Source organism: Xenopus laevis, chromosome 7L (genome assembly GCF_017654675.1).
Source record: "Xenopus laevis strain J_2021 chromosome 7L, Xenopus_laevis_v10.1, whole genome shotgun sequence".
Classification (NCBI taxonomy): domain Eukaryota; kingdom Metazoa; phylum Chordata; class Amphibia; order Anura; family Pipidae; genus Xenopus; species Xenopus laevis.
Window position 1 is genome coordinate 87527772 of NC_054383.1, and position 27800 is coordinate 87555571.

Consider the following 27800-nt stretch of genomic DNA (forward strand, 5'->3'; position numbering starts at 1 on the left):
CATTGGCATCGCGTCTTCATTATTTTTGTTCCACATACCTGAGGAGGAATTAGAGGGAACATTGGGAGGCTATAGCTTTTGGGTGACTAAAAGGAAGTGGGTGAATGGCTCAGAGAGATACCAGGTATCCGAATGAGGAGAGAGCAAAAGCAAGAAAATGGGAAATCTGAGACAGACCTACGTGTATGACACTGGGGGTTATATACTGTATATAAAAACACTGGTCAAATTTGCACCTGGCCAGTAACCTAAGGCAACAAATCAGATCTTTGCTTTCTTTGTTCAACTTGCAGCAGACTGAAAAAAGCTAATTATTGTTTGATTGCTATGGGTTATGGATCAGGTGCAAATTTGCCCAGTGTTAATAAATGAGCCCAACTGTTTTATTTAGGATGTTTGCAAGATGGTTAATGATATACGGACTTTTTCGTTTTCTGCAGAAAAAAAAACACATGCAGTGTAGATAAAGTACTTAACAGCTGTAAGTAGGAACTAAAGCTTCAAATTAACCTGGCTTTTGGTGAAGTACCCTTATGATTCTCATGCCTATGTTCTGAGCTAAATATGGTAGAGCTCCTTGTGCATCTAGAACACCCCTTCCCAGGGCATTGCCCTCCTCTTCTAACTTTATTCACAAATATTGTACATTCCCTTGGGATACAGTATTGTGATACATATACGCTGGTATGCTGCGCTCTAAACTGGCACACCGTACGTGTTACTCCCCGGATAAACTAGATAAAAAGGGGGCTAGCCGTGGAATCTACAAGCAAAATTGAGTAGGAGGCTCTGCTTTAAGACATATACAGCTGCTGGACATGGAATGTGGCATAGCTGCCATGTAACATAACTTTTCTTCTAATAATTCTAATGTCAATGTAATTAAGAGCTTTAACTTCTCCTTTAACTATAGCCTTTTCTTCATGATTATCCTAGATATTACACCTTCGGCAGATGTGCTCATTGATATTTATTTCTAAACTTGTTTTCGGGTCTTTTTTTAATGGTACAGTTTTAAGTTTTTGAGACCTGCTGTGTTTTAATATTTGACTCCAATAGAGCAAATTGCCTTTTAACTGCATTTTATTTGCGTTCATTAAGAGTACAATTTAAAAGCTGGGTAATTTGCATGGCACCTCATGATTTTCCCGGGGCGAACGGCAAAATCATTTGTGACTCACCGGTGCTACTGGCTGTCACCGAAATCGGGGGAGTACTGCAAATGTATTCATTCTCTTAATTCTATTCTAAAAGTATTTGCTCTAAAAAATATTAGTAGTCTAGTAAATGAAAATGCATTAGTAAGACCTAATTTAAGTTATGGACATTCAATTATATTTATTACTTCAGGCCAAACAAATTATTCCTTTTTGTGTGTCTCTGCTTATTATCTAGGTATAGCCAACAGAGGCCACATATTATACTTGCTTGTGTTATACAGTATAGGTACGTGTTTTAAAATTTAACTTGGACATGTCTGGATGCGAATAGAATAAATCACTGTACTTGTTTGTAATCTTGATATGAGAGATGCTTGTTCCCACTGCATTTTGCTGCATAACTGATTGTATCAGTATTTCTTATTTTCTGCTCAACTGTGGCAACTGGCAAACATCTTGTAGTATGAACGCACACCCCCAAATCTCTAAAATGAAGAACTTGTCTTGTACAGTATTTCTTACCAATTACCCTGGCACTTTATATAAGCATGCCATTTACTGGTTGTGCACTGCAGTTAAGCAGTAGCCTTTACTAGTCATCATTGTGTGTGAATTTAATGTAACCCATATGTAGTACTAATACCTTGTACTCCATTTCAGACAATGTGGTTGCAAAAGGTGATTATTTTGCATTTTGTGTGGGATTTCTTGATAATATTTTATTTTTTTGTTTGATTTGCATGTGAAACCAGTGACACATGTGGCAAAAGCTGTTACATAGCTAAGTGTTTTCTCTTTCTCATTAGCAGGGCAGAGTTCTAGTAATGAGGTTCTTGTCTCTCAGCCACTCACATGAGTCACTTCCTCACTTTATCTTGCAAACCAATGTTCATTTTTGTGGGAGTGTATTAGACATATTATACTCAGTAATGACCATTCTTTGTATCTTTTTGTATCAGCACTTAGGGGCCTAGTTTTTTCTGGTTGAGTTTTTAAAGAGGAAAACTCAAGTTTTTAGAGTGAAAAAAACTTGAATTATTTTTGATTTATTATACGCCAAAGTTGCTTAAAATCCGAATATGAACATACCCCATATAAAACCTGTCACATTCATGTAGAAGTCAATGGCAGATGTTCCTAAAGTTGTTTCTTGACATTGTGATCTGTGCTGGATAATCCAATAAAGTCAGAGGTTTTCGGATGACAATGGCCAGAATCAATTCAGTGAGAAAAAATTTTCTTCAGTTTTATCACGTGAAAAATCATGGGCAAGATTCAATTAGAGGAGAAAAAACTTCTCCATTCAATTCCAGTTTTTTTCCCATAGACTTCCATAGAGTGTTTAGGTGATAAACCTGAATTGAATTGAGTTTTTCTGAATTGAATTGCATCTAAAATTGAATCTCATCCATGACAAATTTACACAATAGCATCTGGCCCAAAGTCTGGGTTTTTGGGCGAAGATTGTTCTATATGGGCGACAATTTGTACGATTCGAATTGTCGCACAATTTTGACGAAATTTTTTCCCCACATTGACTATTTTAAGCTGATTTCTTGATAAAGGAGTTCAGTTTGTGGAAGGGATTTAGGTCAACTAAAAAAAAGAGATAGATTTGAGTTTTAGTAAATACCCCCTTAGTGTTCAGGATTAGGGATGGGCGAATTTGACCCGTTTAGTTTTGCCAAAAATTTGCCAACGGCGAAATGCCGACGACGCCCATTAGAGTCTATGGGTGTCAAAAAAATTGTCGCGCGGCGAAGTCTAGGGTGTCATTTTTGCGGCAAAACAATGTGAAAAAATTAGCCTATGCCTATTCAGGAGGAGTTTATTTGCATTTGTTACAGTTAAGACTTTCCACCAAGTTCAGCCTCTTTTCAAATAATTCCCAGTGCATGTGTGTGTATACAGTTCCCATACTGCCATACTCTTGCTGGTGAATTTCAGCCTGATTTTCAGGCCCAATTCTGTCTGTCACCACCACATGTTACAGGCATTTGCTATTCAAGTCAATGGCAGACAACACAACTTCCCTAAAATGATTCAGTATATGTCATCAAGGTACTAGTTATTTATTTAGTTAAACTAGCTTGGTTGAATGAACTAGCTGTTTGGATTATAACTTTTATTGATATGACCATAAATTCATGCACACCATGAACATTTAGGCACTGCACCTCCAGTCCATCCAACCAGTCACTCAATTATCTTTGCTCTCTACGGAGCCATGCAAGTGCATGAAGTTTTCATGTGACACACCAGCTTATGCGAAATTAATTCTGACTTGCAAGTAATCCAATTTCCATACTACAAGTCAGATCTGATTTCACGTGTTTTTTTTTTTTTTTTTGGAAGAATTAAAAAAAAATTCTTGTCTGACCTCCAGCCTCCCCTATATGACTAGAAGGAGGAAAACCCACCAACCAACCAACCAAAGCTCATTTCATCAGGGAAAGTTTAGGAAACAGTTTGGTACACCCCTATGGTATAATAATTTTTCTAATGTGCAGGTGGCCATAAGCCTATGATTCTCATTTAAAAATTAGCAGGATTGTATTCAATTTGACCACATAGAGAGAAATTTAGTGCTAGTATTAGAAGACTATTAAAGAGCTACAGTGTCGGACTGGGACACCAAGGACCCACCCAAAAACCTTAGACCAGGGGCCCACCAAAGAACCTTAGACCAGGGGCCCACCAAAGAACCATAGACCAGGGGCCCACCAAAGAACCATAGACCAGGAGCCAACTCTGATTACTATTATTATTACTCTCCTCACCCAACCTCCATTCTCTTAGTTTCTATTCTTTACATACTATTATCTATTATTCCATCTATTTAGCCTCTTTGTTCTCAAAGAAATAGGAAATGGCCATGAAATAGGCCAAATATTTAGCAGCACAAGGGCCCCCTGACACCTGGGCCCAACGGGAGTTTTCCTGGTATCCCGGTGGGCCAGTCCAACACTAAAGAGCTGGTTCTACAGTACTACCAAGCATGTTGAAGAAAGGGGAACATAATGGACTCAGGGTCAACTGCATTTTGCCAAAAGAGCCAAAGTCTTTTAGCCTAAATATATTTTACCATGATGCCATTCACTTAAGATCAGCTTGATTTGAAGTATTCCACATGATATTTTGAAAACATAAACTTGTCTAGTTAAAACATTGGAGTGAATGTTTAGTAGGTCACTGATAATGGATATTGTTCAAATTGGTGCTTCTGTTGTTTTCCCCCAACTTGTTGTCAATGTGTTTTTTGAGTTGCTGTGAAAGGTTGTTTTCTGTTGCAGTAAAGGCAATGTCTGCATCCTAGTGGTCAGCCATGGCAGATCAAATGAAATGGTTGGGTGGAGGGAAGGAATGGGGGCCAGGGAAACTATACCATTGTCTACACGCATAGAAGGCCTGGGAGCCTGCAGAAACAGAATTAGCTCACATGAATTTGAGTGCTTGTCGTGTAAAACCCCAGTATTTCAGCGTAAAGCCTGTGCATGTAATTAGGGGGATGTTGCTGATAAAATTGTTTTTCTCTGCTGGTGCGTAAGTGAAAGGAACTGGTTTAAACCAATAACTGCTGTGTTCTCTCAATCAGCAATGTTATCCGTTAAGCTGCATCAAGAAATTATACTAATTGTGTTTTTTTTTTCCTTTGCATGTACTGATGCATCGATGCTTTAGGACATTGTTTTACTGCTCCTTTCTTTCTCTCTTTCTGCTTGTAATTAGGGGCAACATTTTTGAAAAGTGTATAAAATGTTACTTCTGCTGAGAAGATGTAATACAGGTAGCGGATATTGTATATGGAAACAAAGTTCTAAATTAAAGCATAGTATCCTAAATATAACCATAAAGATTTGTTTTTTACTTATTCTATCATAGTAAGATAATATTACATGTAAGGAAAAATCATTTAAAGTTTCCAATCCACTACTGAGTGATTATGCCATCATATGCTTTTCATAACAGCAGTTATTGTTATGGCATAGAGTACTGTAGTATAAAGAGGAGAATCCGATTGATCTGGTGGAATGGGTTGCTGACTTGAGTTTCATATCCTAGTTAACAAGAAGCACTTAGGTTATTGCTTAATGGGTAAGTAACTTAAAAGAAACGAGAATATACTTATGGTTTTTGGGTAAGTAGAATTTGGGAGAATACTGGAGTTGTCCACACAAGCACAGAACATACAAGCTCCTTGCAGTTTGGCCCTGGCCAGAATCTCAGTGCTAACGGTTGCGCCAACCTGCTGCCCCCTAATGACCCTTGTGATGATACTTAAGGAGAATCGTTTGAGTATATTGGCATCATTAGCTTTATGTGTCCCCTGAAGTTTTTCTCTCTAGGATTGCAAAGCTTTCTTTAATTAAAACATAAGTTAAAAAGAAAAATATTGGATTTTCTTTTTTTTTTTATTTGGGAAGGGTTGATAAGGTAATCCTAAAATTCTCTTTATTTGCTTGCATTTTTTTTATTGGACCCATTTGTGCATGAGTATAGGTGTATGAACAAGCTTAAGTTTGATCCATTGAACCAATTGTGCATTCACTGTGGGTGGACTTGGGTGGCATCTGTCAGGTACATTTTATCAGTTTTAAACCATCTTGGCAATGGGTAAGAATCCAGCTGCCAGCTATGAATACTACAATTGCTTTCTCTTCCAGCATGTATAGCTGTCTCCTTTTCTATGTCCCCTCTGGTTCTTTATACTTTCCTATCTGCAGGTAATGTACTGTTTATTTTGGTGTGATTTTGGGTGTGTGTTTGTGTCTGGGGATCCTGTGTGCTGAGGTGACCTTGTTGTGCAGTAAATAAGCTGTGGACTCGGTGCGTGCAGATTCTGATAAAATCCTTGCTCCCAGATGAATTGATTTCTCCTATTGATTTGTGGCGGCTTCTTTGGGTGCAGGAAAATACACCTCTGTTATCTGCTGCAAGAGCTTAGGACTGATTTTTTTTTTTTTTTCTTTAGTCTTTGTTTCTTAAATGCCCTAGGGAGAAGAATGTTAAAAAGGGCTAGTCACCTATTGCTGATGCCATTTTTGGGAAGAAAAAAATGGCTGGCATTGTCAATTCCATTCTACAAATGTGCCAGATACATATTTGTAAACACTTGTCTTGACAAAGGGATCTGGTAACTGCTAAATTAACTTGCTATAACAATATTTCTGAACATGCAGCTAATTTTTTTAAATAATTTTAAAAATAATTTTAAAAAAAAAATTTAGATTTAGTCGCCCGGCAATAAATCACCTCTTCATCGGTGCGACTAATCTTCCCAAACTGCCTCCCGCTGGTTAGAATCGGAATCGCTGGTGGGATGGCACTTGGAGCGCTTCGTTTTCTGAAGTCGTCCGAAGTTTCCTGGTGAGGCAACTTCAGAAAACGAACCGCAACGATTGCCATAACGGGGTGATTTCCATTCCAGCCTGCGGGAGGCAGTTTGGGGAGATTAGTGGCCCCGAAGAAGAGGAGATTTGTCACTTGGCGACCAATCTCCCCGAATCTGAGCGTGTGTCTCTGCCCTTAAACTCTATCGGGGGAATGTAATAAAAATCGCTAACGGAAAAACTATTTGCAATGTGAAAAGTTATGCCTTTTTGCGAACAAATTTTGCTTTGTGCGAATTTAATATAGCTTTTGCGAGCCCGGAAACTGTTTAGCGACCACTTCCGACAGTGAAAGACCGTTTGCGAATTTTATAGTTTGCGTCAATGTAATAAAACTTCTTACTGAAAAAGTCGTTATGTTTGCTCCAAAAGATTACGACACCTTCAAGCACTTCTTATGAATTCTTAAAATTCGCAATGCACAATTAAAATTCGCAATGCAATAACAGTTTAAGGAACAATATTACATTGCGAGATGTGGATTTTTAGTCTTATTGGTGCGAATTGTTTTGCTCTTTGCGACTTTTATTACATTCCCCTGTATATTCTAAAGCATTGTACAATAGAAGCATGTGTACGTCAAATATACAGATAGCACATAATATTGATCCATGCAGGAGGTAAAGAAGGCCATACTCCACAATATGAGCTGTACAACTTAGGCTGGTGGCACACCAAGGAAATTTCGGGTGACTTCAGAAAACTGACGCAACGCTTATACCATCCCGCCGGCGATTAACATTCTTGCCAGTGGGAAGGCATTTTGGGGAGATCAATCGGCGCAGTAGCGAAAATTTATCGCAGATGATTAAATCTCCCTGTGTGCCACCACTTTTTTAGTAATGACGCATAGTTGTTTTACCTGGAGGTAAAACATTATTTTCATATGTTTTGTTGCCTGCACTGAAGGAGATTAAGCAAAGGGGTGACAAAAGATATTGTATGCCATTTTCACCAGGGATATTATTTTGATTAGTGTTTTATTCATTAGATGCTTAATGCCATTAATACCAAAAACATAGAAGGGCTTTTGTAAATGTAACTTTAGTGTACGGTTTCCCTGCCTAAAGAAAAAAATGTTATTGCTATACAGTTTATATCCTGTAGGGACTTTTTCACATCAGGCAGCAGAGTGAGCTATTTAGATTACAAGTTACACTTAAAGTGGCCATACTCTATAAGATCTGCTCGTTTGGCGATGTCACTTAATGGCAGGGCTATTTTGGGGGTAATCTGAACGTTCGGCCAGATCGGATTACGAGGAGCGCAATGGAAGAAAAATCAAACCTTCCAGACCAATATCATGTCCAGATATCGATCGGAAAACCCGTCGGAAGCTTCCATACACGGGCAGATTAGCTGTCAAATTGGTCTAAACGACCGATATCGGCAGCATTATCTGCCCGTGTATGGCCACCTTAGGGTCAGTCCACATGAGCAGAATCGGGGAGATTTCGTCGCCTATCGACTAATTGGCTCTTCTTCTGGGTGACAATCTCCCCAAACTGCCTTTGCGTGTCTTCCTGTCCGCTATAATAAAAAAGTTGCCTGTGCTAAAGCACACGCGGCGCTTCGTTTTCCGAAGTCGCCCGAAGTTTCCTCGTGTGCAATGACCTTTATGGTCGGTAGCAACAAAACTACTAATTACTATTACCTAACATTATTAAAATTGTTTTTGTTTAAGACACTGTATGATAATTTGTCAATTTAGTAGTTGTCTTTTAAGTGATGTTTATGCCTCTCGCTATGCTCAAAGGCTCCATAGACCTACAGTATTTTAATATGTTTGGCCCGCAAAGAAAACCTATATACTATATCATTAGCCCATAACATGATAGTAAATTATGTATGTAAAACAGCCCTGTCCAACTTTTTCTATTTAGCTATAGGAGTTCCAGAAGGCCTGTAGGGCCAATATTTGCATAGCAGATGACTAATAGAATGATTGATTGTATTCTAAACAATTTAAGTGAAGGTAAACATGGGTCAGATATAATTTTACTCCTGAAAGACGCATTTTGGGGTTCTTTGTCACCCATTGGAAAAGCGATCTGTGTCATCACCCTTACATGTAAAATATTTAACTTTACAGTGTTAATATTAATAATTAATATTTAAATATAATGCTAAAACGATCTCTGTTTTAAAGTGGTTAATTTTATTCTCCCCCCCCCTTTTTTTTTTTTTTTTTTAAACCTTTCACGATATCTCAGATCCTAATGTCTTAATGTTTTAGAGGATATATAACAATAATAAATAAAAACAATCTCTTTACCCGTCTGCTATAATCCAGCAGCGTTAGGTTTTATACATTATACATATGTGTATACGTTGACGAGCATCCATATAAACCTTACATTTATAGGCAGGTATAAATAAAAGGAGAAAGATCCTATAAAAGCCTGTTATTGCTGCAGTACAAAGTTAGAAATGTTTGAGGTCTCAGTTACTTGGCTCACACACGGGGTAATGAATATTTTATAGGAAAGGAAATACTTACACTGCGAGCCTTTTTATAGTCTGGCCTCTCGTAACACCGCTAACCTTCCAGCTCTGCACAGGGAAACGGCACAGTCAAACTCCTACAGATGGCATTCAAACAATCCACACTATGACACTAAACCTGATGCTATACTTGTGCTTATTTAAAAAAAAAAGTGAGGAAAAGAGTGATAATTTCAATCAATAAGAATTCATGTCATTTTCTGTATTTGAATCAGGGAACCTGGGGTACAGGGTCAGGGCTAGAACAAAAGAAGGGAGGTGGCACTTCATTTACGGAACATCTTGTTGAGCAGCAGGTGATTTCTAAAAGAAACACCTTTCACCACATGATACTCCCAAATTGGAGGTTCGTGAAATGACATGAGAACCAGATGATGGTCAGGCAGATCCAAATCTAGCAAAAATAAAAAGATGAGGGGGCATCTTTCTAAAGCTTGCAGACTAAAAGGATTTCTCTTTTTAAAGTTTCTTTCTTTTTTTTTTTGTCGAAATGTTTGTTTATAATACAGGTGGCATTGGGTTGAAGGTGGATTTACACTGTACATGTGTGTAAATTACATTTTTGCTAAAATATTGTGTGTGTATAATCTTATATTTATAAACATTGTGTGATTGCTTGTCCTCATTTTAAATCTGTTAACCCTCTTGATACCACCAAAGTAATGGAATGTCAGTTCGTTTTCTGAAGCACTCCCCCCCCCCCATGCCTAGTTAATTTGTGCTGTGTTAAAGAGTTAAACTGTCCTGATTTATATTTCTCTCTATAGCCTCAGCCCTATAATCTGCTTTCATTTCAAACCGAGCTGTGATTTATAGGGTAGCCTGCTGCTTCTGCTTAGAAATGAGCTGTTAAACATATGCTATGTTTGACATAAATTTGGAATTTATCACTGTTGTCAAAAACTGCCTGTTGGACAAAGGTGCTTATTAAGGCAATAAATGACCTTAAATAGGTTTCTGTCAGGCTTCTTAAGCACTGAGCAGGCAGTGTGTTGGAAGGAGAAATTTCACTTAGTAGTAGTTCAGATGTATTTAATCTATACAGTGCTTGATCAATATGCGAAAATGAACAGAAAAACCCTTAGCAAAGTCACATGTGCATACTTATGAACTACTTTTCTATTCCCATCCCTAACAATGAATGTTGCCTTAAAGTGGTACTTTATTGTTTTTGTGCTTTATGAAGGCAGACATCCAGTGTTGTGTGTAACTTAATTTGTGTTCCCTACTATCAACACACTTCTGTATGTTTGTTACTCACCATTGAGTTTGATGAGAATTTTATTTCATCTGGTAGGGAGCTTAGACTTTTATATTTTGTAAAGAATTCATTGGTGTAGGTCACCTGCCCACAGTCTGAATTCCTGCAGAATAAAATTTATCCTAGCATGTGTCACCTGCCCAAGCTTACAGACTGAAGCGTGACTAGATATTGATTAGCACATTACCTTCTGACCTCCTGTCTCCAGCTGCTGTATCTCACTTGCTTCTGTCATGTTCACCTGCACAGTCTGCCTAATCTGGATGAAGGGTTGTCTGTAGCACCTATTCCAGACATTAAAAATAACTGTTTCACCATAGAAGGAGACAATATGATAATATACATGTATTGTGTTGTTAGGTAAAGAATGTTTATTTTGTCTGCCCGTCATAACTGTCCTGCAGCCAATCGCTTTTGGATTGGCACATTTAGATAATTGTATATTTCATTGGTGCTTATACCTCTTGTGTGTGTTTGAAGACTGTTTGCAAAGGAAGATTGTCACTGTCTTGCAAATGTAATATGGATGTATGAAGAATGGCTGCCCGTGTTTCATTTATTGTAAGTTGGCATGATGCAGTGAATCCCATGTTAAGAGCTTCATTTTTTAAAGAACATGTAAAGCCTACATTTTCCTACCATCTATATAAGTTGGTCATTTCTTCCCCACCCAAGCCACATCATCATCAGGCATACCTCCAAACATTTTGTAAATAAAAAGATAGACAAAATAATTGGCGCGCATAGCGCGGCAACATTTTTCTGACCACTCCCATTATGTGACCACACCCCCTAATTACCATGTTCATTTTACAAAATTTGGCAGGATATGAAATTTTGAACATATTTCTGTTTTTTTTTTCAGTTGTTACGGTTTTGCTAATGAAGGTGAATTGCCCTTTAAACTGTGAGTCTAACTTTTCACAAGGGACCTGTTATCTTATATTGTTAAAATTACATATTTGCTTATCTTGAAATTGTTACAAATGTATCTAATCTTCTGTTGTGGCTGTTCTGGGCTCTCTGCCAAAAGCCAATTAAATTAGAAATGTTGTTTCTTTTTCTGGCTGTTCAGTGCAGAGAAAAACTGGACTTTTCAGTACAAATGAGGGACTGCAGGTTGAGCCGTCAAAAGAGGGACTGTCCTTCTAAAAATGGGACAATTGGGAGGTATGTCATCAGGAGGTGTGGTTACGAGAAAAAAAATAGGACCAGACAGCTAGAGTTTCTATGGGAACCAGAAATGCTATCTCTTCATTGACTGTTAGACTGGAGGGTGTGTTTAGTAAGGGAGGGGGCAGAGTGGGTTAGAGGAGTAGATGGATTTCTAAGTGATCACCTTTAAACAACCAGAGTGGCAGGTATCTAAAGATTTCAAAGAGGCTGTTCACTGTGGTGTGGGTTTACATCTCCTTTAATAATGCATGCCAGGTTAACTCCTATAATCTAGCAAAAGTCTAATTGCCGTAAGGATCACAACATGGCAGGCCAAGGATTTGGGTAGAAAATATACTTTATGTGTAGGACCTCCAACACAGATGTACAGAAGCTCTATAACAGTGAAACATGCTACTCCCGGATTGCCACTTTGTTTTTTTCTACCTATTCCTGGAGTTAGGCATGGGCAGTGTGATCTGTACTCCTGTAGTTGCTACTGGGTGTGCTAAAAAACTGATTAGTGAACCATGGCATCTCCACAGTATCACCCAACCCTTTGGGATCTCTTTAGTCAGAATGTAAAGCCTTGTGGATTTCATTTGCCCTTAAACTGTGCTAGTCTCTGTAAGAAAGCCATTTTCAAACTTTTTTTTTTTATTTTATTCTTACCCACTTTGAAGACCAGCATTTGGTCAGGGGCCACCTTCACCTGTAAAAACGTTGCAGACATAGTAAAGCTTTATTTCCATAATTAAGCCATAGGCCAACAAATTGAAGTGATATTTGTACCTTCAGTCCAGACTGTCGTCATTTAACTAACAATAGCTTGTTCGCACATGTCTGCGCTGTCTCATTGAGTCTTAAAAGTTTAAACTTGTGAGAAAAGTTAATCATTGGCCTTTGAAGACCTGTTGTGTCCTTTCAGAATTATTCATTGACTGACCTTGTCTAGAAAATGTTTGTGCACCTTGTAGTGAAGGAGTTTGGACTTTATTTGCCTTATCTATTGCCCTTTTTATTGGAGGCTATGTTTCTAATGATAAGCTAAAAGCAAGCTTTTTTTTTTTTGTGTATGTCAAAGGATTTTGTTTTCCTCCTGATTTAATATAGAGTAAAATGTAGATGGAAATGCTTCAAAATGGTGTGAATTGATTTAAAGGGATTCTTTTTAGTGGCCTTTTTTCATTCTTCTAATAAAGATTCTTCTGCATGCATTTTTGTAGTATGGTTTTCGTGTTAAAATGCAACCACAACTGCACATCCATTTTGGTCTGGTCTTCAATAAGTGTAAATGAGAGTGTACAGCATGTGTCAAACTTGCTAACTGTCGGCTGTTAAATCCTTCAATATCTCCACTCCAGCTACAAATTCATATTACAGCTCTCAAGTTTTGAAGGCCTGTTTGACAACCCTGCTGTATGCTGCTGTATTTACTGTTACTTTGTATCTGCCTGTTTCACAAGCTTACTAAATCATTAGTGTTCTCTGATTTTCCCCAGTAGGGTGTTCCAGATCCTAATCCTTGCTTATTATTCATGGCCTTGCTGCCTTTTCAGATAGTTCAGTCAAATCTGTCACCGTAATCTGAGAGTCTTATCAGTTAATTGAGACGAGTAGATCCCAGTGTGCTGTTATTTGTTTCCTTTTATTGTACAGATAACACACGCCTGTGTGGAAACCCCTTTATAATCTTTTGCATTACAGGGTTAGAGAACAGGTCTGCTTTATATTACTCAGAGGCTGCTGCATTGTCTTTTTTCTTTTTTAGGTCGCTGGTTCTTACTTATGTATATGACTGGTGTACATGAGTTTTTCATACAACCTGTAGTTAATTTATTTGTGGCATACGGACACAAGTATCCCCCCAGAGGTGCTTGTGTTCAAATGCCCCGTTTCATTCTGCATAGGCATCAATTAGATGCATCATTAGATGTATAAGGACTTCAGAAACTATGAGCACAAACCACATTACTGTTCACCTAATAACAGTTTACTGTATATTTATCTCTAAGGTTTCTGTGTATTTTGTTTTAAAACCTATAATCAGCCGATAGGAAGCATTTTTTGAGGCAAACTGCCACATTTTGGTGCAGATGAAATGAATGCAGTCCAAACTCGATGCTTCAACTAGACAGAGACCGCTCCTGTGGGCACAATAAGCCATAATAAACAACACATTACATGGAGTATGACTGCTTCCCTTTATAAACCCTTGAATCTTTTGCTATTAGAATTATGCTGTTAACGCTATCGCTATGTGAGGGCAGGCTGTACGGGAAAGCGGGCATTTTAACAGCAGCTACTGTAAATCTTCAACAACTTATTGTAGAACACCATTTGCCTAATTATCTAAAAGAAAGATAATAATATTAAAGGAGTGGAGTATAGCATGTACCCTCCCCCCCTCATAGACTTTGAATCAGGTTACCAGCCATACTAAATTTAGTAATCAATAAACTGGTCTTGTACACAATCACAACTGCAACATGTGACAGAAGTTGCTACTGGTCTTTGCCACCCATATGTCCCTTAAAAATGTATAATCCAATGACCACCGCAATCTTTATAGGGAGTATATAAAACGGAGGGTTACAAAACAAAAACAGAATAGACCCCTTCCATATTCCATATCTAGTTGTGTCCATGACCCCTACAGTACTTTTTTTTTTTTTTTAAATTGTCATTCAAGTGAGGAACCATTGCAAAGAGTAGAAAACTAACCCTGGAGAACACCTGCCCCTTTTGATATGCACTGCATCAGTGTGTATGCAGGGTCAAGCTTAATATTTGGAACTTAGGATCAAATAGTTATAGGATATTTTCAGCAGAAGTCAAGGTTCTGCAGCTGCGTTTGCCTCTTTATTGCGCTTACTAATAACTGCAACAGTAGTAGTCTTATTAGTTGGAGGAACGATACTGCTAAAAAACATACAATTGAATGAACATGTTTGAAAAGTTTAAAAAATTGTCTGACAAGTCTGACCATCACATCAGCTACCATATTGTCAACAAATTGGATAGAATTAAAACAAAAACACAAGTTTTGGCATGATGTTTAGACATCTCATACACTTGATGCTGTGATGCTTGAATGGCAGAACTGACCTTTTAGTTTTCTTAATGACAGTCGAAACTGTGGAACAGTGACATTCTGTGGAAGAAGTTGAGGCGTATTCCTTGATCTTTCCTGTGTGTTAATAGTTTGTGTTTAAAGACCGGTTTCTATTTGGCCTTGGTTTTTCTTGGCCACACAGATATGGAAGAAACCGTTTAGGGTCACATAGGGATGTATATTGTTATCCAGTTTTTAATTCACCTTCTGCTGAAACTCCATAAATGACTGCTATTTGGCTTATTCTTGTATGTGGGGTCCTTGCCAAGTCCAAGAATGGAACAACAGAAAGAACATTAGAATAATGATGATACTAACAGTACGGTAATCTTGTGGAATCTGAATGCAAGAACAAATCCAAAACACAAAGCAATTCTCATGACTATGAAAGTCCTACTCATATGTAGGATTTGCATTTTACCTTTGCACCATTGTCTCTGTATTGCATGAATCTCTTTAAGAGTGAAAAATATCATTTCTGCTTTAAAATTTGCTTTATGGGCAGAAGCTAAAATAATTTAAAAAAATGCAGTGCAATTTCTATTTCGTTCTTTTACATAGATCATACTTTTGCTGCAGTAAGAACTTTTTAAACCATGAATTATGCCAAAGCAGAGGTTTTAGGGTGAACTAGGGAATAGATTGCAAAGATGAATAGTTTAATGCTGTGGATTTTTGTTTGATAATAGCATAGTTTTTGTTCTGTATCTTTCAGGAAACTGCACAGTGGAATGAAGACTTATGGGTGTGAGCTCTGTGGAAAAAGATTCCTGGATAGTCTGAGACTGCGAATGCACTTGTTGGCTCATTCAGGTAAGTCTCACCTTTTGTCTCACCTTTTTTCTCATTGTCCAAGTCCATTATTTAGCCATATCTTATTTCTCAGCTTATGCTCATTGCATAATGAATCTCTTACACTGGGCTTCCACATTCAACCAGACTTTCTCTCAATCTCTCTTTTTTTTTTTTTTTTTAAAAGATATGTTAAAGCACATTTATTTTTAGAGATTACCCTCATTTATCCTAGAATTAATATATCCAGAATGTTTGGGCCCTGGGGATTTCTGGATAATGGATCTTTCAGTAATTTTTGACCTTCATACCTAGAAAATCAATCCTTAAATTAACCTAATAGGCTGGTTTTACTTCCAGTAAGAACTAATTATTTCTTGGTTTGGATCAGGTACAGGTATGGGATCTCTTACCCGGAAACCCGGTCAGAATTCTAGAGAGAGACCATCTCCAATAGACTCCCATAGCTCCAGACTAAGATATAATTAATCTTTATTGGAAAAACCAGCCTATTGGGTTTATTAAACATTTTCATGGTCTTCTAGTGAAGATCCAAATTACGCAAAGATCCGTTATCCGACATACCCCAGGTCCTGGATTCTGGATAACCTGTCCCATACCTGTACACGGTACTGTTTTATTATTACAGAGAAAAAGGAAATCATTTTTTAAAATTTAAATTATTTGGATAAAATGGAATCTGTGGGTAACAGCCTTATCGTAATTTGGAATTATTTATAGATATAGATATATATATATATAGATAGCTACTTTTGTTTCGACCTTTTGTTATCAATATTTGTAGCATTGAAATTGGATGTAATATAATATTTATCCTGCTCCGTGTTGCACATTAAGGCCTGATTTCCACCATTCTCAGGGTTATAAATAATACATTTCCCAAAATATCCATCCCTGGTTCATCCCCTTTATGCTTTATATATATATATATATATATTTTTTTTTTTACAGCAATTTCATCTACTGTATCTCTATTTCACTCATGTTTGCTGGTTAATACCTTATCTGTTAGCCCTTTTCTCTCCTCTGTGTCTCTCTCACATTGTTCTTTCCATAATTTATTCTTTATATCTATATTTTCTTTTGTCCTTTCCTTTCTATCTCTCTTTCAGTGTTACTCTGCCACATTCTGTTGATATTTCCTCTTTCTGGCAGTCTCTTGTGTCTCTTGATGTCACTTTGTCTCTGTCTCATTCACTCTCTTTCTCTGCTTGGTCTCTTCTTTTAATATTTGTCTTTTTTTTTTTTTACGTTGGTGGTTTGGGTTTGTTATTGTGCTGCTGGCTCTGTGCCCGTCTTGGGATCCTGCCAGAGCTCTGGTACAGTATGTACAGTGCTGAGAGCCAAGTGTATCATCATGCAAGATTACAGATACATGCTTTTTTATTTTCCTCCTGCTCTAATGTAACCAGGGGGTGGAGTAAAGTAGGAGCTCAACCAGGACAGTGATTTAAAGTGCCCGTTCAGCCTGCTGCTCCTGGGCACAAACATACAATTCACTTTATGTATAAGATAGCTGCAATTCATGTCCATGTCATTTTACTTGCTTCACAGATATATCCATTAATATGTTGTTTTTCTTCTCTTTATTTTTAAGCTTGATTTAAGAATTGACAATTATTAGCTCTGTCTGTATTATAAAACCACAGTACATAACACATGAGGCTCAAGTGGACTGCTAGCTAGGAAATGCCTAAAGCTGGCCATAAACGGGCTGATAAAAGCTTCTAATAGACTGAGTTGGCAACTTATTGGCCTGTGCGTGGAGCCTTCCGACAGGCTTCTTGGATCGACATCGGGCCGAAAGTTGGCCAGATAGATGTCAATTGGGCAGGGCTAAAAATCCCGTTGGATTGCAGGCCTCATCTGTTTGTTGATGAAGTTCCACAATCCAACTGCCCGTACAGCTGCATTATGATATGATCGTTGGGCTCTAGGGCCCACGATCTGATCAGCCTGATATCACCCACCTCAATGTGGGCATATCGGGGAGAGATTCGCTCGTTCGAAATCGCCAAATGAGCAGATCTCTAAGTTTATGGCCACCTTAAGGTAATAATCTGGGATTTCTGCAGGGCAAAAGAGAATTGGAATTTGGGCCTGGCAGGACCCCCAAAGGATCAATGACCTTGGAAAATGCAGAATTTTCAACGCCCAGAATTCACTGAGGAGCAAGTACATAGTGGGCTCTTCTCTAGTGATATCTCAATAGTATAGGATCAGAACCTACATCAGAAAAGGTTATCTGGGTTGTGGGTATGTAGAACAGCAAGGGCCAACATGTGGATCATTACCAGATGCTGTTGAACTGTAACTCTCAGACTCCCTCTTGTGAAAGTTTTAGATTTGGAGGGCAGCAACATAGCTTTACTCTGCTACTTGGGTTGCTTTAGACATTGCCTGGAGATTAAGATGCTGTTCTTTCAGGTTACGTGGTGTTTATGAGCAGGCATTCAACACTAATCACTATGCAGCTATGCCACATAGAAAATAGCTCTCTGTTACCGCACACTCTTCCCCCATGCTTTTTTTTTTTTTTTTTGACCACACTCAGTACGTTGTGTTACTCTTCCTTGGCACCCGTTTGCTACCAGGATAATGTACCGATTGTCCCTGTTTTTTCAGCACAGCACTGGGTACATTGTATTCCTATGCGCTGGCCACAAGGACATTACGTGTATGTTTTGTTTGCATGTGGATTTAGTGACCATCTCTGGTGCTTTAACCCTTCCCCTGTCCAGGAAACCTTCCTTTTTATACTTCTTAAAGGGGTTGTTTACCTTTATATTAACTTTTAGCACGACGTAGAGAGTGATATTCTGAGGCTATTTGCAATTGGTTTTCATTTATTATTTTTTTGTAGTTTTTGAGTTATTTAGCTTTTTATTCAGCAGCACTCCAGTTTGAAATTTTGGCGATCAAGGTTGCTAGGGTCCAAATTACCCTAGCAACCATGCACTGATTCGAAGAAGAGACTGGAATAGGACAGGGCCTAAATAGATGAGCAATAGCCACACATTTGTAGCCTTAAAGGGCATTTGTTTTTTAGATGGAGTCAGTGACCCCCATTTGAAAGCTGGAACGAGTCAGAAGAAAAAGGCAAATAATTAAAAACTATAAAAAAATAAATAATGAAGACCAACTGAAAAATTGCTTAAAATTAGCCATTCTCCAGCATACTAAAATTTTAACTTGAAGGTAAACCACCCCTTAAAAGGGTTAACTTTTAAGTACAAAGAGGAAGGAGGAATATATTCTTTATTAGGCAAAAAATCTCTAGGACAAACTTTTAGAATATCCAATTATCTATCATCTATCAATGCCATGCTTTAGAAAGATAAATACATCAATACACATTTGCTTAGTATGTTTCTGATTTATCCCTCGATGCCATATATATATGAAACTAGGTGCCATCAAGCTGCTGCAAATTGAATCTACTGGTTTGCAGGGGATTCTGGGAATGGTGTTTTACATCTGCTTGCTATGGCTATACCCTTGTACCCTTGCTATGGCTATACCCTTCTAGAAGCAGACTCTTTTCCTTTGTATTGCTTGTTTGATGCTTCATTCTTCAAGCCCTGACTTGTTCTTCTTGTCATTGTCAATTAGGGAGTGCATAGACTGTGCCACTGATCTATAGTTTTCATCAGCAAGTTTTTGCCTTTCGAGACACACGGGTATATATAGGAGTTATTACTCACGTGCATATACATAGAGGTGTGTGTTTATATTTATTTTGTTGTTGTTGTTGCAGCACTTGTCATTTGTAAACATCTTACGGCTGGAGCCTGGCTCTTGGCCGGCACCCCCAGCCCTTTCCAGAGTGATGTCATGGGCGCACTGGCAGGTCTGGATGTTCTGCCAGCATTCCACAGCGTTTATGATCACTCGCAGATGTGAATCCAAGAACACACTGTACCCAAAGCCGAAATTAATGCAGGCTTGAGTGCTGTCCAACCCTGATACAGAGGAGGAACTCGCTATGGGAGGAGGGGATGACAGCGCAAACTATTTAATGCTGTTTATAAATTATACACTGCCTGATGAAAAATACATCCTTCTCCCCCATCTCCTCCTCCTCTCTGCCTTGTATTATTTTATTCGTGCCGTGACAGCCGAATCGAGGCTCGATGTGATTTGAGCTCCTGTTCTGGCACAGATCACTCAAGACATATTTCATACACTTATATTGGGGAAGGAGGGCATCTTAACCTGAGAGATATTGAGACAGATCTCTCACTCCTCTATCATTTCCACATGGTTTTAAAAGTTTGCCTTTGACAAAAGCTATGGTACTTGTTTGATTTTATAAGGATGTTCATTAAAGAAAGCTGAGTTCTTTCTCGGCACTAAGAGAGCAACAGAGTGAATAGGTTAATAAACCATCCCTTTACCTTGTTCTCTGCTTAGTTTCTCTTTTATATTGTTGGCTTTTCTCTTCCCTTTTTAACTTGCTCCCCTCATCTAAGTGGTGCTTCTATTTCCACATCTGCTGCTTCATTTTTTGGCATCACTTTTAACAATTCCAGAATGGCTTTGGTACTTCTTCTAAACATATTTTTATAAGGAAAATTTATTTAAGACCCCAGATAGGAAGCAAACAAAATGGGATAAACATTAGATACAAAACCGTAGACTTCAGTGCTGTATTGAATGTTATTGACTGCAAAATGATCTTAGAATTGTTTTGTGATCATCTGATCATGGGGGACATTAATACCAGCCTGTCAAGGAATATTGGGCGCATACATGTTCACCTGATTAGTTGCTTTGGGCAACAGGACTGGAGAAACTTTGGACTGACATTAAGATAATATTTACTAATTTGTCCCTTATTTAGAAGTGTAGATTATGGTCTACCAGTAGCTACTGATCAGTAGATTAGCAACCTAGTATTGTTCCCAGTTTAATAAAATAACTATTTTGGGTATTACTATATACTAAATAACATGGGTATTGTGCATCATAGGTATAAGATGTAACATGTTTTATCCCACTAGGCAGGAATAATTGGCCTGGAAGTATATTGGCTAAGCGTATTCAAACAAAGCTATGCAATGCCTGGTTTACTAATAATATATCTTGACTAACTTACATCTAACGCATATCTTAACTAATGATTAAGCCATCGTCCTATTGTTCAGTGTTTCATAACAAGTTTACCCTATGTCTGTATGTGTTGATAATAACAATTTGCATTCACTATAAATAGCAGCAGTGTTTTGTTTATTCAGATATAGGATTGATCATCTTGAAAACATTTAAGGGGTTAATGTCTGAGTGGTCTCAGGTATTGGTAAAGCCTCTCCACTACTAATGTTTATCCCATGCCCAACAGGCAGCTAGTTTTAAAGCTCAGCGTTGTTGCTAAGTAGCGGCTCTTCTTTCCCCCATTCTCCTCCCTCCCATACTGTAATGGGCTTATTTTGTATTCCATACAGCTCTGGGTCTTATTTTTGTATGCAAGACAAAGTGTTTTGATGGCGGATGGAAGCAGCCTGTGTCTAGAGGCTGTTTGGAGTTTTTATGCCATGTACAGTACACACTGTGCTTTCTGAGCAGAACACAGGCTGTTCAATCCCGCATTGTTCCTTTCCTCTCCGATGAGAACATCCAGCAGTTAGCGCCTACACTGAGATAGTACAGTACCACTGCTTGTTTTAGATTAAATTATGCAGGTGCACTACATGTTTGCCTTTACTACTATACAGCTGCTTGTTTTATAATAAAATAAGCAGTGGGAATGTTTTTATTGCAGGCAGTGCTACAAAGGCAATTTGTTTTCAAATTTTCACTCTTTTTATATTGAGGGGGTTAAGTAGCAGGGAGTATTGTATTCGTCACAATTTGCAGAAGACAAGGTAGCACAGCTATATTTATTATTATATGACCTCTATATAAGTATTAAACCTTAAGGTGGCCATACACGGGCCGGTAAAAGCTGCTGACAGACCAAGTCGGCGGCTTATTGGCCCATGTATGGGGCCCTCCGATGGGCTTCCCCGATCGATATCTGGCCGAAAGTCGGGCAGATGTAGTTTGGACAGGACTAAAAATCCTGTCGGATCGCGGCCACATCTTTTCGTTGATGCGGTCCTGCGATCTGACCGCCCGTTTAACCTTCGCTATGATCCGAGGGTTGGGCTCTAGGGCCCACGATTGGAACAGCCCGATATCACCCACAAGGTGTGAGATCCAGGGAGCGATTCTCTTAGTGTATGGCCACCTATATAGGCTTATCCAAGTAGAAACACATTGTTTTTTTGTTTGTTTTTTTAAACTTCTAGTATTTGACAGCTCCAGCTACTTCAAAAAAATTCCAAAATTTTGAATTATTTTCTTCAAATGGACTATATGAAAGGTTGCCTACCAGTACGTCTGAGCTTTCTGGATAAAGGATCCAATCCCTGTGCCCTTTTAACGCAAGTTCAGTTTGTATTACTCTCTCCCAGCACTATTCTGGCCCAAATCATGGAGTCCTGGCAGAGGTCACGCATATCACTATAACAATACTATGGAAGAAAATACATTAAATAAAGACATGCCCATTCTTTGTAATTGCCCAAAACATGAAGTAAATTGTCATTTGCGCCCCCCTGCACAAAAGCATAGACTACTGCTTTGGGACCCTCTGTAGCGCTGGACCACCAGACATTCTCTTCAACTATTCTTTTAATCATTTGTAAATAATGCAACACTACTACACGTAGTTTCTCCATTACAGTGATATAATACAGTGCTCTTATTACACTGACATCATACAGTAACCTCATTACAGTGAGATAATACAACTCTCCTGTTCCCTTGTGAGATATTTTTGTGCTCCAGCTGTTAAAGAGAAATCCAGTAGGCATTGTCTCTTACTCCTTGGTAGCGGGATTGGTACTACTCCTATTTGAGTATAAAACAAAGTTTTGTCATATATAGTAACGTTATTATGTACCAGAAATAATACTTTGTTTGTTAATTAAATAAATAAATTAATAAAGGGCATGTTTGTTTTGAAACTGCATATGAAACATTTGCCTAACCTAAGGAAATGCAATTGTGACAACTCTTCCAAATATATATATTTATTAAAAACAAAATTGTAAATGCTTTTGAAAGCAGTATCTGGCTGTCCCTTTTCAGTGCTGCTTCTGATTCTAATATGACCATCTAAATCATGGTGCTAGGCCTGGTCATATTGGTTACGGGCAACGCCTGGGCTAGTTAGGCTATGGCCAGAAGAGGCAGAAATGAGCCTGTGAAATTCTCAGGCTGATTTCAGCCCCCGACCCCTAGCCGAATCTTCTTGTCTGCTCGCGTCTGGATGCCTTGTGTCTGCTCCGGCCTCCGGGGCAAACGGTCTTTCGTTTCTTCCCTGAAAACCGCTGAGTCTGTTTACATTAGAGCCGACATAAGACTTCCGGACATGAGCAGACAAGAAGATTCTGCTAATAGTCGAGGGGCAGAAATCAACCTGCTGAAATCCCTAGGGGTTGGGAGTTTGTTGTCTATTGCAACTTGCACATCACTACTCCACAGCTCTCTTATTTTTATGGGCCTTTTAGCATTCTCTTCTGGCCAACTGTGCCTTCACCCCTACATAAATACAGTGGTGTGAAAAACTATTTGCCCCCTTCCTGATTTCTTATTCTTTTGCATGTTTGTCACACTTAAATGTTTCTGCTCATCAAAAACCGTTAACTATTAGTCAAAGATAACATAATTGAACACAAAATGCAGTTTTTAAATGAAGGTTTACGTTATTAAGGGAAAAAAAAAACTCCAAATCTACATGGGCCTGTGTGAAAAAGTGATTGCCCCCCTTGTTAAAAAATAACTTAACTGTGGTTTATCACACCTGAGTTCAATTTCAAAGGTTATAAAGCCATTTCTAAAGCTTTGGGACTCCAGCGAACCACAGTGAGAGCCATTATCCACAAATGGCAAAAACATGGAACAGTGGTGAACCTTCCCAGGAGTGGCCGGCCGACCAAAATTACCCCAAGAGCGCAGAGACAACTCATCCGAGAAGCCACAAAAGACCCCAGGACAACATCTAAAGAACTGCAGGCCTCACTTGCCTCAATTAAGGTCAGTGTTCATGACTCCACCATAAGAAAGAGACTGGGCAAAAACGGCCTGCATGGCAGATTTCCAAGGCGCAAACCACTTTTAAGCAAAAAGAACATTAAGGCTCGTCTCAATTTTGCTAAAAAACATCTCAATGATTGCCAAGACTTTTGGGAAAATACCTTGTGGACCGACGAGACAAAAGTTGAACTTTTTGGAAGGTGCGCGTCCCGTTACATCTGGCGTAAAAGTAACACAGCATTTCAGAAAAAGAACATCATACCAACAGTAAAATATGGTGGTGGTAGTGTGATGGTCTGGGGTTGTTTTGCTGCTTCAGGACCTGGAAGACTTGCTGTGATAGATGGGACCATGAATTCTACTGTCTACCAAAAAATCCTGAAGGAGAATGTCCGGCCATCTGTTCGTCAACTCAAGCTGAAGCGATCTTGGGTGCTGCAGCAGGACAATGACCCAAAACACACCAGCAAATCCACCTCTGAATGGCTGAAGAAAAACAAAATGAAGACTTTGGAGTGGCCTAGTCAAAGTCCTGACCTGAATCCTATTGAGATGTTGTGGCATGACCTTAAAAAGGCGGTTCATGCTAGAAAACCCTCAAATAAAGCTGAATTACAACAATTCTGCAAAGATGAGTGGGCCAAAATTCCTCCAGAGTGCTGTAAAAGACTCGTTGCAAGTTATCGCAAACACTTGATTGCAGTTATTGCTGCTAAGGGTGGCCCAACCAGTTATTAGGATCAGGGGGCAATTACTTTTTCACACAGGTTTGGATTTCTTTTCTCCCTAAATAATAAAAACCCTCATTTAAAGACTGCATTTTGTGTTTACTTGTGTTATCTTTGACTAATAGTTAAATGTGTTTGATGATCAGAAACATTTTGTGTGACAAACATGCAAAAGAATAAGAAATCAGGAAGGGGGCAAATAGTTTTTCACACCACTGTATGCTCTTGTAGTAAAGAGTTCTAGTATTTGTACACTGCATTAGCTTAATAATTATTATTGCATGTAATCTAGTATAACCCAAATAAAATTCAAAGCTTTTCAGTCAAATGGAAAAAGTTCAGTGCAATGTAAGCTTATATAAAAGCTGCATTTAATCATCAATCATTAGAGCACCATCTCTTATCACTATCATCCTCTTTCTCCAAGCGTACTTCTATGTCCTTATACTAAAAGCACATTTCAAGAATAGTTAAAAGATCACTAAACTTAAGTACAATTTGGATCATTTTCGTAACTTTCACCAATGTCTTTACAGCTTTTTACAGCCCTTGACATTTCTGTTTTGGCACTGAATTTAATCCCAACTTCATTCCAAGCCAATATCTGTTATCTGAGGGTCATGCTCAGTAACACTCAAGCAAACCTGTTGTGCCCTTTTCTCCTTACTTTGGGAAAGAACCACCAATTTTTTGGGTCTGAGATTCTGTACTGTCCTGAATAAGTATGATTCACTGAGGGTCTTACAATAAGTTTAGGGCTATGGCACATGCGGGGCATCATTTATTAATAATGGGATAATGTGAACTTGCGATTTGCAGGTGAATTTTAAGGTAGAACACTTTGATATACAAGTATGGGGCTCAAAATGCCCTGCATACAAGATGGGTGGGAGGTGAGTAGCGCATGGTCATCCCTTAAAGATTAAGACGATGTACTAAGAAACCATGTATTTTTTAATGCTGGGCCAATCACAGGTTGAGTCTTGTACTTTTCCTGCACTTGTGCTTGTACCTTTGGTAAATTACCTTTTGATTTTTCTCTGTTTAGAAGCATATACAGTCATATGAAAAAATTTGGGAACCCCTCTCAGCCTGCATAATAATTTACTCCACTTTCAACAAAAAAGGTAACAGTGGTATGTATTTCATTTCCCAAGAACATCTGAGTACTGGGGTGTTTTCTGAACAAAGATTTTTAGCGAAACCGTATTCAGTTGTATGAAATGAAATCAAATGTGAAAAACTGGCTGTGCAAAAATGTGGGTACCCTTGTTATTTTGCTAATTTGAATGCATGTAACTGCTCAATACTGATTTTCGCAACAACAAATTGGTTGGATTAGCTCGTTAAGCCTTGAACTTCATAGGCAGGTGTGTCCAATCATGAGAAGATATTTAAGGTGGCCAATTGCAAGTTGTGCTTCTGTTTGACTCTCCTGAAAAATTATAGCATGGGATCCTCAAAGCAACTCTCAAAAGATCTGAAAACAAAGATTGTTCAGTATCATGGTTTATGGAAAGGCTACAAAAAGCTATCTCAGAGGTTTAAACAGTCAGTTTCAACTGTAAGGAATGTAATCAGGTAATAGAAGGCCACAGGCACAGTTGCTGTAAAACTTAGGTCTGGCAGGCCAAGGAAAATACAGGAGCAGCATATGCGATTGTGAGAATGGTTACAGACAACCCAAAGATTACCTCCAAATACCTGCAAGAGCATCTTGCTGCAGATGGTGTATCTGTAAATTTTTCTACAATTCAGCGCACTTTGCACAAAGAACATCTGTATGACAGGGTGATGAGAAACAAGCCCTTTCTGCACTCACACCACAAACAGTCACTTGTTGTATTTAAAAGCTCATTTAGCCAAGCCACAGTCAAAATGCTTTGGACTGATAAGACAAAAATTTAGTTATTTGGTCATAAAAAAAGCACTTTGCATGGTGGAAGAAGAACACTGTATTCCAAGAAAAACACCTGCTACCTACTGTCAAATTCAAATTTGGTGGAGGTTCCATCATGCTGTGGGGCTGAGTGGCTAGTTCAGGGATTGGGGCCCTTGTTAAAGTCAAGGGTTCGGAAGAATTCAACCCAATATCAACAAATTCTTCAGGATAATGTTCAAGCATCAGTCACAAAGTTAAAGTTAAGCAGGGGTTGAATATTCCAACAAGACAATGACCCTAAACACACTTCGAAATCTACAAAGACATTTATGCAGAGTGAGAAGTACACTATTCTGGAATGGCCGTCACAGTCCCCCGACTTGAATATCATCAAAAATCGATGGGATGAATTGAAGCAGACTGTCCATGCTCGGCAGCCATCAAATTGAACTGAACTGGAGAGATTTTGTATGGACAAATGGTCAAAAATATCGCTATCCAGACACTTGTCTAGAGGCTGTTACATTTGCAAAAGGAGGCTCAACTATGTATTGATGTAATATCTCTGTTGGGGTGCCCAAATTTATGCACCTGTCTAATTTTGTTATGATGCATATTGCATATTTTCTGTTAATCCAATAAACTTTGTCACTGCTGAAATACTAGTGTTTCCATAAAGCATGTTCTATATTAAAAGGAAGTTTCTACTTTGAAAGATCAACCAATGATAAACAAAACACCAAAGAATTAAGAGTGGTTCCCAAACTTTTTCATATGACTGTATAAAACTGGACTGGAGCAGTTGACTACAATAGGAAGCAGAGGAAGCTGACAGAAAATACCCTGTTGATAATTACTTACTGTGAGCCACTTTCCATGGATGGCCATTGGAAGTGACCTGTGCCAGTCACAAGCTATAAGTGCCATAGCCGTAGGCCAGGGGTCCCCAACCTTTTTTACTCCTGAGCCATATTTGAATGTAAAAACTTTTGGGGAGCCATACAAGCAAGAACAAATTCCTTGGGGATTCCAAATAAGAGCTGTGATAGACTAATTAATAGCCTGCTAGCCTGCATGAGGCTCTGTTGGAATAAACCTTCATTGCTCCAAAGCCAGGAATTTCAAAATGTGCACTTACCACAAGGCCAATGGGAGCAACATTGATGGTAATGGAGAGAAACCTGTTGCTCATGAGCCACTGTTGGGGATCACTGCCTTAGGCCAATGGCAGATGGATCATTTTCTCCATTGCTATACTTACACCAGCAGAGAGAAGCTGATTTGCTGCCTTACACCCCTCCTATGTGGGTTTACTGACACAGGATTGGCCTGTTGGTGAACATACATAACAGATATCTATGCGAAATGTGTATTTGTTTACTGACAAGCCAATCCCTTGTCTGTCAGTGAACACACATAGGAGGTGCGGATGGCAGTGATAAATATGCCAGCAGACAAAACTAACCGTCTGCCCTTGTCTTAAAGTGGCCGTAAACGTAACGATTATGATCTTTCCTGGAAAATTATCTTTCCAAGAAAGATTGTTCATTTCAACACACACGTGTACAGCTGAATTGTCAGATTTACAGGTAAAAACAATAGAATTCTACCTGTATCTGACGATTTAGCACTAACAATGGGTGATGTTTAGGTGCCTTCAAAGCGCCAAATCCAAATTTTCCAGCCAGCCTGATGGATGAGCCAACCAA

The 27800-nt window shown here is 38.7% G+C and overlaps 1 protein-coding gene across 1 annotated transcript in view; it reads left to right on the top strand.

Annotated features, from left to right (window-relative positions):
* The window catches only part of zbtb16.L (zinc finger and BTB domain containing 16 L homeolog), a 104858-nt gene that overhangs the window by 40244 nt on the left and 36814 nt on the right, over nt 1-27800 (top strand). Inside the window, exon 3 of the mRNA XM_018225940.2 lies at nt 15302-15399. Coding sequence (XP_018081429.1) covers nt 15302-15399 — 98 coding nt within the window. The remainder of the gene's footprint in view (nt 1-15301; nt 15400-27800) is intronic.